This window comes from Gouania willdenowi, unplaced genomic scaffold (assembly GCF_900634775.1).
Source record: "Gouania willdenowi unplaced genomic scaffold, fGouWil2.1 scaffold_433_arrow_ctg1, whole genome shotgun sequence".
Lineage (NCBI taxonomy): Eukaryota > Metazoa > Chordata > Actinopteri > Blenniiformes > Gobiesocidae > Gouania > Gouania willdenowi.
Window position 1 is genome coordinate 33,525 of NW_021145194.1, and position 12,275 is coordinate 45,799.

Genomic DNA, 12,275 nt, shown 5'->3' on the forward strand with positions numbered 1-12,275 from the left:
TACATTTATGTTTGCAGAGGCGGTTTTTTTCCTGGTTTCACACTGCTTTCTCTGTTTAGGGAAATCAGTTTCAAACTGGCAGTTTTTTTTCCCCTCACCCCTCCTCTCCTCCTGTTATTGATCCCCTTTTTCACCTAAATATGTGGGCGCCGCAAATGGCTGCTCCGGTGTGTTGATGTGTCTCCTCTCACTGCAACTACCTAGTCAAATTCCTCGTATTGTTCTAAACTGTACCTGGTCAATAAAGCTGATTCTGATTCTGATTCTGATTCTGATTCTGATTATTCACGTGTACAAACTGGTACCTATCAGATAGGTAGGACTTAAACCAGTTTAGGGCAGTCCCTGTGATTCCAAGTAATTTCTCTAATCTCTCTAGTAGAATATAGTGATCTATAGTGTCAAAAGCTGCACTAAGATCTAATAAAACCAGCACTGACAGTCGTCCTTCATCTGAAGCCCAGAGTAGATCATTAGTTACTTTAACTAAAGCAGTCTCTGTGCTGTGTTGAGCTCTAAAGCCTGACTGGAAGTCCTCGAACAGGCTGTTGTTTTGAAGAAATTCACAGAGCTGAGCTGCCACAACTTTCTCAAGAATCTTTGAAATAAAAGGAAGATTAGATATAGGCCTGTAGTTTGCTAAAGTGCTGGAATCAAGAGTAGGTTGTTTGAGAAGGGGTTTGATTACAGCTACTTTAAAGGACTGTGGCACGTAGCCTATTGATAGGGATATATTTATTGTCTCAAACAAAGATGGGCAGACTAGGGGAATAACTTCTTTAAACAGCTTAGTTGGGATCGGATCTGAAAGGCAGGTCGATGGTTTGGAGGATGAAATAATAGAGTTAAGTTCCTGAAGTCCTATATGTGTGAAACAGTTTAGGTTAGGCCTATTTACATTTAATGGTACAGCAGGCCCAGGTGAAGGCAGGGAGTGGCTAATTTTATCTCTAATCTTGTGAATTTTATCGTTAAAAAATGTCATAAAGTCCCTCACAGCTGAGGGCTAGAGGAATCATGGGCTCATAGAGCTCTGACTTTGTGTTAGCCTGGCTACAGTGCTGAAAAGGTACCTCGGATTATTTTTATTTTCTTCAATTAGTGAGGAGTAGTATGTAGATCGACTATGTCGTAAGGCTGTCCATGTATTTACTATGGCTTTCTTGCCAAAGTATTCGTGACTCCTCTGTTTTATTGGAGCGCCACATTCTCTCTAATTTACGGGTTGTTTGTTTGAGTGTGTGAGTTTCAGAGCTAAACCACGGAGCTTTCCTCTGACGTTTAATAGTTTTTTCCCTCAATGGGGCAATTGAGTCCAAGGTGGATTTTAGTAGACTAGCAGAGCTATCGACAAGCAGATCCAGTTGAGAGGGGTTATAATTAATATCATAGTTATTTATTGGATGTTGCACTGAGTTTAAGGCAGCAGAATGGCCTCTTTAAATTTAGCCACAGCACTGTTGGATAGATTTCTACTCGTAACTATTTTATTGCACAGTGCGAGATCCTCTAGGATAATGTTAAAAGATATTAAAAAGTGATCTGATAGCAGAGGATTTTCAGGGTAGACTTTTAGTTCATTAATATCAAGGCCATATGTTAGAACAAGATCAAGAGTATGATTTAAACGATGAGTAGCTTCATTAATAGTTTGAGAAAAGCCAACTGAGTCTATTAGGGTCATAAAGGCTGAGCTCAGGCTATCACTATCTTTGTCCACATGGATATTAAAATCTCCTAATATCAGTATTTTATCAGAACTGAGGACTAAGTTTGATATAAACTCAGAGAATTCTGATAGAAATTCAGAATAAGGGCCTGGAGGACGGTAAATTATCGCAAATAAGACTGGCTGGCAGGTTTTTGATTCGATATGAGATAAATTTAGAACCAGGCTTTCAAAGGAAGTGTAATTGGCCTTTGGTTTAGGATAGATTAGGAGAGAGGAATGATAAATAGCTGCTACACCACCACCAAGGTGATGCATACAGTATGTACATTGTATATTAGTGTATAAGCACATGCCGACTTAGTCTAAGAACTGCACCTGCGCTCTTTGAAGTTACCGTGGAACAACCTCTGTCCTGCTCAAAGACAGTAAAAGAGCAACAAAAAAGCCATTTTCTGGGTATTTATATAAGAACGTTGGTTAACTATTTAAACTTATTATGAGCCTTTATGGAACTAAATATGTAATGCCTGTTGAATTAAAGTATATACAATTGTATAAACTTTGACATACCTTTTAGCATCTGTATAGAATATTTTCAGTCCCCAAAGAGTTTTTCTTATACATACCCTGAAACATATTTAATGATATAGTTCAGTAAAGTCACATCAAAATGTGTAAGAGGAGGCCACGCTAGGTAATAAATTCATTATATGAAAAAGCGCTACTTACCGTTAGTCCGTTAGTTCAGATGAGACCAGAGAGAGGTAAGATGGACGTCGGGCCTTTAAGTAGTCCATGACCTTTTAGTGGCACACCCCCCAGGTAGAGGGGTACCAATTATTGTGGATGTTTATTGTTCACATCCTATAGGAGCACCTACTGTTGCTATTGAGTTGCTAAATCACCAACTACTGAAAGTTCAAAATATACCCACAAAATAGAAATGACAGGTGTTTGTGCTGGAAAAATAGCCTGTGTTTGTTCACTGAAGTTTTTGAACGTTTTACCTTTCAGTAACACCACCTTCTGCTCTCAGTGTTAAGATTAAAAATAAACGTGTCTATCAGATTCAAAATCAGAAAAACAAACTGTATTTATCACCGTGGGAAAAATAGAAAGGCAAAGAACGGCATATAAAGAAAATTAAAGAAACAATAATAATAAATGAAAATGTATTAATATTAATAGTTATTATACACACCCACGCAGAAAACAAGGAGGTTGTAAGGTAAACTGAACAACAAAGTGCAAATGAATGATAATGTGCCCAATGCTTACGTATGTATAAGTAAAAAATAAATTATAAATAAATATACAAAAAAAGAAAAATATATAAATAAGTGGGGTGACCGTGGCTCAGGTGGTAGTGGGTCGTCTTCTGATTGAGAGGTTGGGGGTTCGACCCCAGTACCTGACTATGTGTCGAAGTGTCCTTGGGCAAGACACTGAACCCTAAGTTGCTCCCAGTGGTCGACAGCGTAGAGAGCTGCCTTTTTACGTAAATGGTTGTCATCTTGGGAACTGACTGCGTATGCGCAAAAACACATAAAAACACGCTATGGGAACAGAGGTAGAACAGCCGTGTGCTTTTGGGAGGGGGCGTGCGAGACTGTACAGCCGTACCATGAAATAGCACCGTTTAGTCATTTGGGCTATGAAATGCACAAAATGCTGACACTGTCAAACTTTGTGCCCATAGCCGAAAACAAACCACATATTCAGACTCAGAAATAAAACTCGTCCGCTGGTGTCACATTTTCCATGAAATAAGCACTTTTTATACACTGCGATTTTGTTTTTGGCCTCTAGCGGACTCTACCCCTGAGGGATGCACATATTCAGACCTTTCTGCTAATATTTATTACGTGTGGCCCGATCCGAGCATTTCTGGAGTTTTCCTAAGTGTTTCGGTCTTTCACACTGCTCTCTCCCATAGGGTTAGGGTTAATACATGGAGGCGGTGCCTTCCTTCTCTCTCCAGGTTACCTTCCTGGTAACCTGGAGAGAGCATCAGCATTTTTGTTTTGGGTACCTGGCCGGTACTTAATTATGTACTTGAAGTTGGCCAGCTGGGCCACCCACCGCTGTTCCACCGCCCCAAGTCGAGCAGTGTCGAGATGGACCAATGGGTTGTTGTCTGTGAATACAGTGAACTCTGCTCCATACAAGTAATCTTTGAATTTCTCCGTAATGGCCCATTTCAGGGCTAACAGTTCTAGCTTAAAAGAGCTATAGTTCTGGTCGTTTCTTTCTGTTTGCTGGAGGCTACGGCTGGCATACGCAATCACCCTCTCTTTTCCATTTTGCTCTTGAGCCAACACCGCTCCCAGCCCATCTAAGCTGGCATCAGTGTACAGCCTAAATGGTTGTGAAAAATCAGCATAAGCCAGTATTGGTGCAGTGAGTAAGGCTTCCTTCAATAGATCAAAGGCCTTTTGGCATTCAGGGGACCATATGATTGAGGCAGCTCTGCCATGTCTGGCAGTATCACGCGTCAAGGCATTCAAAGGGGTGGCTATTTTAGAGAAAGCAGGTATGAAGCGTCTGTAGTACCCTGCAAATCCCAAAAAGGATTTTACCTGTTTTGCAGTCTGGGGTACTGTCCATTCTCTTACTGCCGTTGTCTTTGCTGGGTCGGTTGCTACGCCATGCTCACTGATGACATGTCCTAGGTATGTCACTTCACGCTGAAACAAGTGGCACTTTGCGGGTTGGAGTTTCAGTCCGTGATTGTGGAGGCACTGGAATACTTCTTCCAGATGGCGTAGGTGGCTACTGAAATCAGGAGAAAACACAATCACGTCATCCAAGTATATCAACAGTGAGTCATTTACCAAGTTGCCTAGACAATGTTGCATTAATCTTTGGAATGTAGCAGGCGCATTACATAGTCCAAAGGGCATCCTGTTAAACTCGTATAACCCAAATGGCGTTGTAAATGCAGTCTTTTCTCTGTCCAGTGGATGCATTTCCACTTGCCAATATCCACTTGCAAGATCTAATGTCGAATACCATCTGGCAGATTTCAGTCCAGTCAAAGCCTCCTCAATACGGGGCAGCGGGTAGGCGTCTTTGTGTGTGAGAGCATTGAGTTTCCTGTAATCGACGCAAAATCTCCAGCTGCCATCTTTTTTCTTAACAAGCACTATTGGGGCTGCCCAAGGGCTTGCGCTCTCCCTCACCACACCACTTGTCAGCATATTCTGTAGCAAGGATCTCAGTTCTACGTACAAACTTGGAGGAATAGGTCTGTACCGCTCCCGGCTGGGAGGTGCAGAACCTGTGGGTATTTGATGTTTAACCACCCCTGTACGGCCAAAGTCCTCATCATGGCTGGCGAATACTTTCGTCCACTTCCGCAGTAGGTTGGTCATCTCCCTTTGTTGGTTTGGAGTCAAACTGTCTCCTTGTAGAGCCAGCGCTGGATGTGATTCAGGTGCGTCTTCAATCCCTACCATCCCAATGTGTCTCACCTCAACCTCCACTATATCTGATGTTACACTGTTGAGGACAAGCTCTTGGTCCCCTTGTACATCGGTTGCTGCCACTTCGGTCACTTGTGCCAATGGCTGTCGCTGGGGCACCTCTACTGGGTACGGGTTGGGGTTACACAACCGCAGTGGGACCCTTCCGCCCATCAACTCTGCCAAGGTGCGACCCACTCGCCACTCTGAGTCACTTTCAGGGAGAGGTTCTATTATTACATTACAAGCCCGTTTGGGGAAACCTTCTGATACCTGTGTCCATACGAGCATCTCTGTCTGGGGTGGGATGACCACTGGTTGCTGGCGTGGCAACTTTGTCAAGCCTTGGTAAGGGGGAAGCGGCTCTCTGGTGGAGATCCGGTGGCACTCTGCAAATGCTTGAGCCCAAGCCTGGCCTTCCACCCACGGTATGGTCGTCTTAAATGCAGCCAACCCTGGATGGTTCCCCTGAGTGAGAGCAGACCAAACAGGATTAATGATGTTCATTCCAAGAATGCCCTTATCGGGCCCCAGGCATTCATCATTTATGATTATCACCCCCTTTTCAGACACGTGAATGCTCCCTACTCTGCAGTCGACCAGAGTATACCCAATGTATGGAATCTTCAGGCCATTCACAGCACGTAGGTTTAGCCAGGAGATTTCGCCAACATTGGTCAAAGAACTACCCTGAAGGTATTTCTCAAATAAACTTTTACTCAGAAGAGTAACCTGGGACCCTGTGTCAAGCACAAACGGCACAGCAATTTCATTCATTTTAACAACAACATCAGGACACTCACCGATCAAGGCGGACTTATTTTGTGACATGGGCCCCACTTCCTGGACAACAGCCCCCACTACATGGCCCTCAGCTGTAGGGGGATTTAAAAATCCTGCCACCTGGATGGGTTATGTGGGCACAGACGTCGCACATGGCCAGCTGTGCCACAGCCCAAACAAATGGGCCGGCCCTCTGCATCCCACTGGTAAGTTGGCCTGGTTGCTTGTCGTCTTGCCTGAGGCACATATGCTGGGGCTGCAGGACCATACATGGGTCTAGTACTGGGATTTGGTGGTCGTTCCATGGCTGTTAGATGAGTTTTGACCTCCTCCATCAGGCTAGTCGAAAGAGCCTTCATCTGTTCGCGGACCTCCACCATTAAGCCCTGTTGTAATTCCTGGCGTAGCTGGCTTCTCAGTTGTTCCAGGTTACCCCCGTCATTCCGTGGTGGGGCTATGACCCTACATGCAAAGGCAACCTCCTCTCCTTCTTGAAGTTCCAGTTCGAGGGCTCGCGCTTCTTTGCAGGCCGTACTGAAACTTAAGGGTTCACCTCGCCGAAGCTGGCGGTTTAACTCCTGTTTGATGGGCCCCACACGTAGACCAACCAGGAGTTGGTCCAATAGGAAATCATCTCCATCCTCAGTTCCATCTGCATCTCGCTCCTGCCATCTGGAAAAAGATTCTCTTAGTCTTAGAATGTAATCGCTCACATTTTCTTCTGTATGCTGTTTACAATTAAAGAAACTAGCTCTCAACTGTGCCTTGATGGCTGGTTTAGCATACAGGGTTTGTAATTGTTGCAATACTTTCACTCCAGTGTCCTTTCGTGCAGGTTCAACAAGATGTAATTCACGCTTAGCATCCCCTTCTAGAGCGCCCAGCAAAAAGTCTGCTTGCTGTTGTTCATTAAGTCCTTGGGCCCTCAGCATGGCCTCCACCTGAACCCTCCATTCTCCAAATTTAACTCTATTCCCATCAAATTTTGGGATCCATGCAGCCCCCATAAACCATGGCATGACAAACTGGGCCATAATGGCTGGACTATTGCTACCCTCTGCTGGTGGGTGAATGCTAGTACCTGGAGTTGAATCCATTTCCTATCAGTGGAGCTGGTGTCCTGTCGACAACGCCAAAATATGTCACACCGGAGGGTGGGTTCTTTTGTGTAGATTTTTAAATTGTTGCACCAGCATATGAATTATCCACTGAGAGAAAATGAGTCACGTCCAGCTACCTTGCAAACCATTTATTTTGTGTTCTCTTTAACAATAAAAATAGGTAGGAGGCCAAGATAAAAAATGTTCTAAAAGAGTTCCACAGCAAATACAGTTTAAAAGGTCATTTGGTCCATCCAAACCCGTATGTATTCCCTTTTCTTTGGTTAACGTTGTCCGAGTCCACCATCCACCAGAGGGCGCTGCGCCAGGTAGAGCAGCCAGATGGATCTGTCACTCCAGCGCTGCTCTGAAGTCCAGTCTATACGTAGTCCGTCTGCGGTCCTCTTCTCGTCGGCTGCAATGAAGTAACACACGGAGTCACTTTCTAATTGCCACCCACATGGAGATCACACACACACACATCAGCGGAACTCTTTCCTTCAACTTATCTGGTCACGGGCTGTATAGTGATCGTGCTGCGTCAGATGGAGCGAGCGACTCGAGCTGTCCCTCAAGCGTGGCTCTGTAGCTTCAATGCGACGAGCCCTGCGGTGCCCGTCCACCATCGAGTCCGTGATCCTCTTCCTGGCTGCGACAGGGAAGCAACACAGTCATCCTCTGATTGCCACCCACTACAGTAAAGATCCCACCCGCACAGGTAAGTTGAGCACGTCCCTTCAACTTAGCTGTTATGCGCGTTGTACGGTGATCTTTCCTTCCGTCTGTCCGGGTTCCCACTCGTCCGTAACCTTCCGATGCCCGTCCCGGTGAAAGACTGTTTATACGTAATCCCTTGGCTCCTTTTGTGTCCGTGTTCCTTTCCCCTTTTGCTGTTTCTCCTCTGCCTTTTCTACCCTTTTCCGAAAGCACCCACACCTGTCCTTAATCAGTTGTTCATTAGTCCCATAGCGCAGTAGAGTCCGTCACGTAGCTGTTCATAGTATTCACACCCAGATATCAATCTTAATGCAATAATCCACACAAAATACACAAAGGCATGAACACATCACATCAAAGTCTTATTTACATATTTACATACTGGGTTTCCATACCATTGACAGCGCCATATTTCCACATGTACTTCTGTGACATCTCACCACAGGGGGTCAGGGGTCAGTGGGACAGTTCTGTGATCTTACAGCATCCCAAAGGTATCTGTTTGTAAAGGAGGGAGAAGACGGATGTTCTTACCCCATGTGGAGTCGTAAAAAAAGTTCGTACTGAATATTTCAAAGAGTTGAGTCACTCTTTTCGGCTACGGTATTGGGTTCAAAGGCCGCATAGTGGGTTAGCTATGTACCTCAAAGTTGCGGGGGCAGTTATTATGTAAACAGTTTGTGATAAAGAAACATACTCCTTGGTTAATTCCTGCTAGGAAGAGGGTCTTTAGGCTTGATGTGGTTTGGTTCCCTACACCCACATACAAAAATTAAAAATAAAATGTACCACAATTATACTCAACATATTTTAATTCTTTTTTTTAATTCAACTTTTATTTCATCACAATCCAAACACCAAATGTGAAACTTCTTTAATAAAATGTTTCCTCCCACTGTTGAGAAACATACATGTTAGGTTGGATGGAGTGCGTAACCAACCTGGAGAAGTGAATGGTTGCAGAGAACCATTGAATCTATTGTTGGTGAGACTTCATCATGACACTGATCATTCACTTTGATTGACAGGGCAGATGATCAGAGGTGCTGAGTTTTTACCACCATAGTTTAAACAGGGACTAAAGAATGGGTGTAGTTTATGAGTGAAGCAGCAGTGAGTGAAGGAGTAGATCAGAGCTGCAGCATCTACATCATAAAAGGAGACCACACCCTCCTCATAGTCCACAAACACACCCACCTTCTCAGGAACACACTTCAGATGAAGAATGACTGAAGGATCTTCACATGCTTTATACACATTTCCATCTCTGAGTGCCACCATCCAGTAACCATTCTTAGGAGTCAGAGTGATGTCTCCCTTCCTGTTGATGGATTCTTTAACCACTCCTAAATCCCAGTCAGTTTTTCCTTTTACCTGAACCTCAAAGTAAAATCTACCTGAACTGAAATTCTGCTTCCCTAAAACATTAATATATTTAGAAAATCTCTTTGGATTATCTGGAAGGTTCTTCCACACATCACTGCAGTAAACTTGTTTTCCATCATCAGACAGGACAAGGTAAAGATTAGCTGTAGGAGGATCAAGAGTCACATCTACTGCAAACTGCTGCAGCCTCTTCATCTCTAACATCTTTATCTTCATCATCTCGTCACTGAGTGTGTCCTCCAGCTGAGCCACAGCTCTCAGCACAGTTCCTTCATATGATGATGGATGGACCATGACCTCTGTCCAGTCCTTGGTGGCTGGAGGAGCTTTCAGGGAGCAGAAGTGTTGGAGGAGGTGGTCTTCAGAGTGGGAGAGCTGCTCCACCTCAGAGCTTCTCTTCATCAGCTCAGAGATTTCCTCCTCCAGCTCTTTGATCAAACCTTCAGCCTCTCTCTCTTCTGCTTCCTGTTGCTCCTCCATTGTCTTCATCAGCTCCTTCAGGCCTCTCTGAACAAGCTCCATCAAAGCAGTGAACATCTCCACACCTTCAGCTTTCGCTCTGTCTGCTGCTTCCTTCCTGATCCTCACTGACTCTCTGATCTCCTCCAGCTTCTCTCGTCTCTTTTGGATCATCTGCTGAAGATAAACTTTCTTTTCTTCAAACAGATATTCTCCCAGAGGGACTAACTGGTGACTCCTGTGCTCCAAAAGAGAACACATCAAGCAGACACGTGTCTGATCGCTCTGACAGAACAGCTCTAAAGGTTTACTGTGCTTTGGACACATCCTGGATTCCAGGTTCTCCACAGGCTCCACCAGCTGATGTCTTCTCAGGCCTGATGCTGTCAGATGAGGCTCCAGGTGAGTCTCACAGTAGGAGACCCCACAGTCCAGGCAGGACTTCAGGGCCTTCACTTTGGTTCCAGTGCAGACGTCACAGGGAACTTCTCCTGGTGCTGCTGCTTTCTTCTCAGATTCACGTCTGAACTGAGAAACCATCTCACGCATCATAATATTGACCTTCAGCTGAGGTTTAGTGCTGAACACCTGATTACACACGGGACACCTTCTGGTGGTACTGGTGTCCCAGTGTGTGCTGATGCATGTTTTGCAGAAGTTGTGTCCACATGATGTGGTGACTGGATCAGTGAGCACCTCCAGACAGATGGAGCACAGGAAGTGATGTTCAGACGTCCCACTGCAGGCAGGAGACATGTCCACAAACTGAGGGACAGAGACAAGCAGCACATTAACAGGACACTCTCATTGTTGTGGAACGTTCCTTTACTAATGTTTCTGAGTCCATCTCACTGAGATCACCTCTAGTATTTAGCATTGATTCAGTCATCCTGTAGTAATGTGGACAGTCGGCTGTGCCTCAGCAGCTGAATGTAAAAGTGCAATAGTTTGAATGTTTAAGGTTCAAATTAGTTCTAAAGTTCTCTCGTATTGACACTGGAATTTTTCTAAATTATAGGTTAGGTTTTTTGCGCATTTTATTTTAATGTACAATCTTTTTTTTTTTTAAAATAACCAAGATATTGTGTAATAACAGACTGAAGTTTAACAGCACAAACCTTTAAAGTCTGCATGGACCACACACTACATTTAACAGTGATTTTGTTTGGGAACAAATTAAATTACTTTATTTGTAACTTATAAATACACGTAATTTCTGTGCAATTTGTGACTGAAATTCACAAGTTGTGCTTAATCGTGATTATTTAGTCAGATTTGCAATTGATTGGTTATTTTTTAATTCATTCACGGCTAATTTATATTAAAAAAAATACGTTCCCCATGAGCAGTAGAGACCTTTCTTAGATGATATCACACATCACATGACTTTTAGTGGTGGGTGGTAGATGATGGAAACCAATGGCAAACTTTTTTTCAAAATGAACATTACATTTATATCAAACCTCATTTGGACTTGATAAAATGAAAGTTAAAGATATGGAAAACGTCACGTTACCAATTCTAAACTTTAGTTCAAGTTATCTTCAATGTTCCTCAAATAAAGATATCTATGTAGTTGTAGATATCTGAGAAGATGTTTGGACTTGGCAGAAGTAGAAAGTTGTTATTCTGTTTGTTTTATTCATTTTTATATTAACTAGTCACATTTCCTGAGATGCATTTGCCGTTTGCTAAAAAGCAAAAGTGTTGATTGTCTAAAAAAGGAAACAAATGGTTAATTCATTCCTAAGTCAAATATGTTAGTTTCTCATGTATAAATATAATTTCTCTTTAACTAAAAAAATATGTTAATCTATAGAATTTTCAGTAGAATACTGGATTACAAAAATATTCAATAGCTACAGCCTTGAAACATATTGTAGACAATTATATATAACATGTTTGACGTGAATCCCTGTTTTAAATGTTAACAAAATGAGCTAAATGCTAAAAACAGCTAGAAAATTGTCACTTACCTTTGACATTAGACGTCCTATAATTAAGCCCTTCAGTGTTTAAAGGTGTTCCCATAAAAAGCAGCAGAGCAGCAATCCGTCACTTCCTTTCAGCAGCTCAATTCCAATGTTTCCTCAATTTACAATTTATATCTTGGGATAAAACAAAATAATGATCACATGTTAAATGTGTCACATTAAAATTAGTAAATACTTGTTCCTGTTGATTTGATGCCAGTGAAATATGGGCCTGTCATAATACATAATAATAATAATAATAATAATAATATTATGTAGCTTTACGTGCAGTGAGACATTCCGTTATAGTTTCTGATGTAAATATTATATGCCGCTAACACACACACACACACACACACACACACACACACACACACACACACACACAGTATAAAATGATAGAATTCAGACTAAATGTTAAATGTTAAAATGAACAAATTTAAAATGAGCTTTTATGACAAAGTTGTTCCAAAGATCGTTCAATATCAGCTCATTCACACAAGATTATGACTTAATATGTAAACACATTTAGATTAAAACAAGCAGTATTTACTCACTGGATTCTGGAAAATCACAAAATTAGTCATTAAAGTTGACATTATTATTATTAGAAACTTACTTTCGTCTCAAACGTTGCTCACTGATGACATCTGCTGGTCAACGTTAATCAATATTATTAAAGCTACTTTAGTCGTTTCTGACGGTGCACGGGGAGATTCTG

General features: G+C 42.6%; 1 protein-coding gene across 1 annotated transcript; it reads right to left on the reverse strand.

Annotated features, from left to right (window-relative positions):
* Positions 1-8,639: 8,639 nt before the first annotated feature.
* LOC114460360 (E3 ubiquitin-protein ligase TRIM39-like) lies at positions 8,640-11,708 on the reverse strand. Its single transcript, XM_028442285.1, has 2 exons — positions 11,558-11,708; positions 8,640-10,346 (listed from the first exon to the last, which is right to left on the reverse strand). Exons 1-2 carry the CDS (start codon positions 11,564-11,566, stop codon positions 8,745-8,747), a joined length of 1,611 nt encoding a protein of 536 aa, XP_028298086.1. The 5' UTR covers positions 11,567-11,708; the 3' UTR covers positions 8,640-8,744.
* Positions 11,709-12,275: the final 567 nt, after the last annotated feature.